The 7,075-nt window shown below is 50.0% G+C and overlaps 1 protein-coding gene across 2 annotated transcripts in view; it reads right to left on the bottom strand.

The window, feature by feature from the left end:
• Positions 1-949: 949 nt before the first annotated feature.
• NOTCH3 (notch receptor 3) overlaps positions 950-7,075 on the bottom strand; it is a 43,249-nt gene continuing 37,123 nt past the window's right edge. For both annotated transcript variants that reach the window (XM_017519092.2, XM_017519093.2), the window contains exons 32-33: positions 4,817-4,914; positions 950-3,035 (exon numbers count right to left, since the gene is read on the bottom strand). In XM_017519092.2, the coding sequence (XP_017374581.1) occupies positions 1,983-3,035; positions 4,817-4,914 (1,151 nt within the window). In that variant the 3' untranslated portion in view covers positions 950-1,982. The remainder of the gene's footprint in view (positions 3,036-4,816; positions 4,915-7,075) is intronic.

Here is a 7,075-nt window from a genome sequence, read left to right on the forward strand (position 1 = left end):
GAGGGCTGGAGCTGTGTGGTGCAGGGAGGAGAGGCTATGCTGGGTGTCATGTGGAGCATGTAGGTTAAACTGATACCCAGAGAAGGCTGTAGAGATAGAAACTTAGCCATCATTGACTACATTTGAGCCACTAGATCAAATCTCCCCTGAAATTGGTCCTTTTTATTTCGATGAGCTAATAAACACCTTTCTTGTTTAAGCCAGTAGACTTTTGTGTCATTTGCAACCAGAAGCATCCAACCGACAGGGAGAATCAATGAGCATTAAATCCTGTCCTCCTTTCCTGAAGACACCGGTGTAAACAGAACCTTGTCTTGGAGCACAATTGGTTGCAAGAAACAGAAACCCACCCAAGCTGGTATAAGTAAAGAAGTATTTATTACATAGGTCCAAGGTATCTCCAGAACCCAAAGGAGCATAAAGTAAAAGTGAAATGCATGCAGAACCATCATCAGACACTTAGAAAGCAATTAATAAATACCTGTTGATCTCAACGGAATGAACACTCCATTAACTGGAATTCATACTGCATTGGGAGCTGGATAACCCCTCCAGCCCTCAAGGAGCCATTTGACCTCTCACTTCTGATTCTCCCTGAATATTAGCTTCATTCTTCTGCCCTGTTTGCTCATCTGTTTGCCCACCACCTCGAACTGGCCACTGATAGTTCTGATTCTGTTTGTGACCTTAAGAGCTCCACCAACTGGACAACGTTCTTAGCCTCTCCATTAAAGAAAGTTCTCAAGCAAAAGAATCTGATTGACTCAGCTTAAGTCAGGTGACCACCACTAATACAATCAGTACTCATCTCCCAAAAGAGGAAGTGTGAGTAGACAGGTAAGTCAAATACATTTACCCCAAGATGGGAACTTAAGTTAGCCCTGGGTGGGGGAAATAGAAGTCCCGCTGCCAACACTCCCCACCTTAGCTAGACACAGACCAACAACACTGAGTGGTAACTATTCCTTTATTAGGTGGTGAGGGGAGTGGGGGCTGTACAATGCAGGGCTTGGGAATTCAGCTACACAGGGATTATGACCAGAAGCCATATTACAAAAATAGCCTAAAAATACTTCTATTCTGCTATGATGCTGGGCCAGGGGATTACCAGGAAGAGGAGGTACCACTCAGGCAGCTCCTCCTCTTCTTGTAGTCCCACATTTACAGGGAGACAAAGGAATGCACACATCTCCCCTGGACCCCATTTCCCACCAGCAGCCCCCTAGTTCCCAAAGGGAGGTGGCCCAGGGTGGGGCTGGGGCAGGGGGAGTTGGCAGTGGGCCCTTCCCCAGCAAGGCTATGGAACACGTCCCATCTGGAATGCAGTGAAGTGAGGGAGGTGGGGTGGGGAGGAGGCTCCCAATTCTCCCCCAACCCCTGGCCCCAGTGGGCATGCCCAAGGGTGCCTACTTGGTACATACCTGGGTGGTGTACTTGGTACACGGGAGCCCAGTCATGCCTATGTACTCAGTACACAGAATCCAGCTTGGCCGAATGGGCTCACAAACTCAGCCCCACGGGGGCACTGGGGGGTTCACAGGGGAGGGAGCATCTCCATATATATATTTTGTAAAAAATAATAATAATAAGTTTGTTTAAATGAATTTGTTTCTATACAAAATGTAAAAAACAAAAAAGAAAAGGAAAAAGAAAAAAATCATTCATGTCAGAGTATAAGGAAATGAGAGACCAGAAGGAGAAAGACAGGAATGAGAGAAGGAAGAAGGGGGGAAGGAGGAGGTCCCAGACTCTTCGCAAGGCTGACAGGGTGGGTGGTAGCCCCCACCCCTTATAAATAAAGGAAGACTGAGGCCCTGGGCTGATGACGTATCTCAGTCACACTGCAAGGCAAGGAGGCAGGAGGGCTGGTGGAGAGAGAGAGAAGATGAAAAAGACTAAAAGGAAGGAAGAGACAGAGAAAGAAAGTAGGCAAGATGGCGGTCTCTTCAGTGCCCCCCAAGATCTAAGAACTGAAGAGCATCTCAGGCCAACACTTGCCTCTTGGGGGTGACTTCCGGCTGGGGCCCCAGCTGGGTCTGGGCCTGAGCAAGGGAGCTGGGAACAGACAAGGGGAGTGGCTGGGAAGGCAGTGCCCCCGTGGTGGTGGCCATGGCCCCAGTGGCAGTGGCCGGGCTGGGCGTGGATTCGGACCAGTCCGAGAGGGAGGGAGGTGAGGGGCTGGCCCAGTGGTCCGGGGATTCTGGGGATGGGGTAAGGTAAGGGTGCTCGCTGGGCACCCGCAGGAAGCGGGCCTTTGGGGGGCTGCTGTGTGCCCCAGCCGCCGGGTACTCCTCGCCGTGTCCTGGGACTGCCAGGTAAGGCGGGGGCCGCTCCTGCGGGGAGACAGGGGTCCCTGGGTTGAGCAGCTGGGGTCCCGGAGCCAGTGGCAGCAGGAATGAGGGGCCTGGGGGGGCAGGTGGGGGCAGCCGGGCCCAATCGAGGGGGACAGCCACGGGGTTCAGCAGGCCCAGGCTGAGCACGCATCCTCCAGGGGGCTGGCGTCCTAGACCCGCGCGGCCTGGGCCACCAAGCTGCGCCAGAGATACTGCAGTGGCAGTGGCAGCTGCATAGGGCCCCTCAAGGGGGAAGCCACCAGGGGAAGCAGGGGGCCCCCCAAAAGGCCGCGGGGAGTCCAGCGAGTCTACGGGCGACAGTGTGACCGAGCTGTCGGCCAGGGGGCCCGGGCAGGCCAGCGTCAGCTTCTTGCCTCGCCCCCGGGGCCCCTGCGGCCCCAGCCCCGCCTTCCCGGGGGGCCTCCTGCTCTTCTTGGCCCCCGACTGTGCCGCCTTGAGGCCAGGGAGGAAGGCCCCTGGAGGGCAGAGCAGAGGCCCCAGGCCGTGGGGCCCCGGGGGGCTGCGGGGCCCACTGGGTTGATCCAGCAAGCGCACGATGTCCTGGTGCAGTCGCTCCTGGGCGACGTCCCGCGGCAGCCTGTCCAGGTGGTCGGTGATCTCGCGGTTGGCGAAGTGGTCCAACAGCAGCTTGGCAGCCTCGTAGCTGCCCTCGCGGGCGGCCAGGAACAGGGGCGTCTCCTCCTGGGGGGCCAGAACCCACAGAGGTCAGCGTTAGCCCCCCTCCCCCCGGCTAACAGTAGCAAGGTCTTCCAGCCTCTTGGCGGATCCCAGGAGCTGTGAGTTTAGACACTGGCGCTTAACAGACCTGGGTTAAATCCCAGCTCAGCTCGGGTAGCCTTCACACCTTCTTTCCTCTAAACCACATTCATCCAGCACCTACTTTTATTTATTTATTTATTTATAGACATAGTTTCACTCTTGTTGCCCAGGCTGGAGTGCAACCGTGAGATCTTGGCTCACTGCAACCTTCACCTTCTGGATTCAAGCGATTCTCCTGCCTCAGCCTCCCAAGTAGCTGCCATTACAGGCACTTGCCACCACACCCGGCAATTTTTTTGTATTTTTATAGAGATGGGGTTTCACCATGTTGGTCAGGCTGGTCTCAAACTCCTGACCTCATGATCCACCCACCTTGGGCTCCCAAACTGCTGGGATTACAGGCGTGAGCCACCATGCCCGCCTTCATCCAACATCTACTAAGTGCCAGGGGTCAAGGCCAAGACTAGGGTGAGTTAAGCAAGGTACTCACCTTAGACATAACTTTTATTTTCTTTTCTTTTGTCTTTTTTTGAGACAGAGTCTCACTCTGTCACCCAGGCTGGAGTGCAGTGGCGCAATCTCAGTTCATTGCAACCTCCGCTTTCCAGATTCAAGTGATTCTCCTGCCTCAGCCTCCCAAGCAGCTGGGATTACGGGTGTGCACCACCACACCTGGCTAATTTTTGTATTTTTAGTAGAGACAGGGTTTTACTACATTGACCAGGCTGATCTTGAACTTCTGACCTCAAGTGATCCACCCACCTCAACCTCCCAAAGTGCTGGTATTACAGGTGTGAACCATGGCACCCAGCCATCAGGCACAAAATTTAAGGAGCCACCAAAAACTTTAGTCACCAAAGTAAATGATATTTTAATGCAATGTTTTGGGTTTTTTTGTTTGTTTGTTTTTGAGATGGAGTCTCACTCTATCACCCAGGCTGCAGTGCAATGGCGCAATCTCAGCTCACTGTAACCTCTACCTCCCAGGTTCATGTGATTCTCTTGCCTCAGCCTCCCAAGCAGCTGGGATTATAGGCACCTGCCACCGTGCCTGGCTAATTTTTGTATTTTCAGTATAGGTAGGGTTTCACCACATTGGCCAGGCTGGTCTTCTGACCTCAAGTGATCCACCTGCCTCAGCCTCCCAAAGTGCCGGGATTACAGGCATGAGCCAACATGCCCAGCCTGCAATGTTTTGTTTTGTTTGGTTTTTTAAGTAAGATTAATTTTACAAAAATGAATAAAATAGTAAAATGTTAAATCAGAACAGAATCTACCCCCTGCATACCTCTGAGCCTCATCCTTCTCATTTGTAAAATGAGGTTACAAAATACCACCTTGCAAGGGTTTTAAACAACAATCATTACAGTAACCTTTAATGAGGATTTGCTAAGCACTTTACAAATGCATTGGCTCGCTGAATCCTCAGGAGATGCAATGAAGTGATTACTGTTGCTTCCTCACTTCACAGATAAGGACAATGAGGTTCAGAGAATTTCAGAGAAGTTAAGCAACTTGCTCAAGATCACACAGCGGTTGTCACAGACTTCCTCCAATCCACTGTTGGAACCTCTTGGCCCCAAGTTCTACCCCCAAAAGCTGGCAGGGTGAATGTCCCCACCAGCCTTACCTCACCCTGGTCTCTGTCACCTTCAGGGTGCTGTGCCAGTGCTGACCCCGGTGGACCCAGGGCTGGAGCTCACCTTGCTATCCTGCATGTCTTTGTTGGCGCCATTTTTGAGCAGGGCCAAAGTGGCTTCCACGTTGTTCACAGCCGCAGCCCAGTGTAAGGCTGATTTCCCTGGAGGGTGGAGGGGAGAGAGGTCAGGATCAGGCTCATGTCTTGGAATCCCTATGTCAGAGAGGCAGAAATTGCCTAGAATGTGGAGGGGTAGATGAGGCAGGCCTGCCATGAATATCCAGGTACTTGTGTCTGGGTCCATGTGTGTGCAAATCTGCAAAATGATTCTTACTGTGCAATGGGGAGGCACTGCCTGTGTGTGTGTGTGCACATGCATGACTGCCTATACACAGTGGGAGCTGTGTGGACCTCATTCGGTTGATCCTAGGGTTGTGCTGTCTAATACATTAGTCAGTCACATGTGGTTCTTATTTATCTATTTATTTATTTTTGAGGCAGTGTCTTGCTCTGTCACCCAGGCTGGAGTGAATTGACGCAGTCTCAGTTCGCTGCAACCTACACCTCCTGGGCTCAAGCAATTTTCCTGCCTCAGCCTTCCTAGTAGGTAGGACTACAGGCATATACCACCAAGGCTAGATAATTTTTTGTATTTTTGATAGAGATGGGGTTTCACTATGTTGCCCAAGCTGGTCTTGAACTTCTGAGCTCAAGTGATCCATTGGCCTTGGCCTCCCAAAGTGCTGGGATTACAGGCATGAGCCACCATACCCAACCCACATGTGGTTCTTTAGATTTAAATGTAATAAAATAAGTGCCAGGACCATTCAATGGGGAAAGAATGGTCTTCTTAACTAATGGTGCTGGAACAACTGAATATTCACATCCAAAGAATGAAGTTGGACCCCTACCTCACATCTTATACAAAAATTAACTCAAAATGGATCAGAAACTTAAATATAAGAGCTCCAACTATAGAACTAAACATCTAGAAGAAAACATAAGAGTAAATCTTCATAGCCTCGAATTAGGCTGAGATTCTTAGATATGACACCAAAACCACAAATAACACTAACAACTACAAAATATGGACATGATCAAAATTGAAACTTTTGGCCAGGCACAGTGGCTCATGCCTGTAATCTCAACACTTTGGGAAGTCAAGGTGGGAGTATTGCCTAAGGCTAGGAGTTTGAGATAAGCCTGGGCAACAAAGTGTGACCCCCATCTCCACAAAAAAAACTAAAAATTAGCCAGGTATGCTGGCACACACCTGTATTACCAGCTACTCGGGAGGCTGGGATGGGAGGATCACTTGAGCCTGGGAGTTTGAGGCTCCAGTGAGCTGTAATTACACCACTGCACTCCAGTCTGAATGACAGAGCAATATCTTATCTCTAAAAATTAAAAACAAAAAAAGTGATTCATCAATACAATGGAATAGCATTCAGCTGAATTATGCTACAACATGGGTGAACCTTGAAGACATAATGCTAACTTTAAAAAGGCAGACAAAAAGACCACATATCATATGATTCCACTTATATGAAATATCCAGAACAGGCAAATCCATGGAGACAGAAAGCAAATCAGCGGCTGCACAGGCCTGGTGATGAGGGACTTGGCAGGTGATGGTTCAGTGGTGAGGGTTTTTTCTTCAGGTGGTAAAATGTTCTAAAATTAATTGTGGCAAGAGTTGTACAACTCTGATTATACTAAGAGCCATTGAATTGTGCACTTTAAATGGGTGAATTGTATGGCATGTGAATTATATCTCAATAAAGCTTTTTTTTTTTTTTGAGATGGAGTTTCACTCTTGTTTTCCAGGCTGGAGTGCAATGGTGCGATCTCGGCTCCCTGTACCCTCTGCCTCCTGGGTTCAAGCGGTTCTTCTTCTCCCAAGTAGCTGGGATTACAGGTGCCCTATGCCCCGCTAATTTTTGGTATTTTTAGTAGAGATGGGGTTTCGCCATTTTGGCCAGGCTGGTCTCAAACTCCTGACCTCAGGTGATTCACCAACCTCGACCTCCCAAAGTGCTGGGATTACAGGCATGAGTCACAGAGCCCGGCCAAAGCTGTTTAAAAAATATAAATAAATAAAAGACCAGGTGCGGTGGCTCACGCCTGTAACCCCATTATTTTGGGAGGCTGAGGCAGGTGGATCAACTGGGGTTAGATGTTCAAGACCCGTCTGGCCAACATGGCAAAACCCTGCCTCTACTAAAAATACAAAAAATTAGCCAGTGCACCTGTAGTGCCAGTTACTTCAGGTGGCTGAGATAGGAGAATCACTGGAACCCGGAAAGTAGAGGTTACAGTGAGC

The sequence above is a fragment of the Cebus imitator genome, unplaced genomic scaffold, assembly GCF_001604975.1.
Source record: "Cebus imitator isolate Cc_AM_T3 unplaced genomic scaffold, Cebus_imitator-1.0 Scaffold726, whole genome shotgun sequence".
In the NCBI taxonomy this organism is placed as follows: Eukaryota; Metazoa; Chordata; class Mammalia; order Primates; family Cebidae; genus Cebus; species Cebus imitator.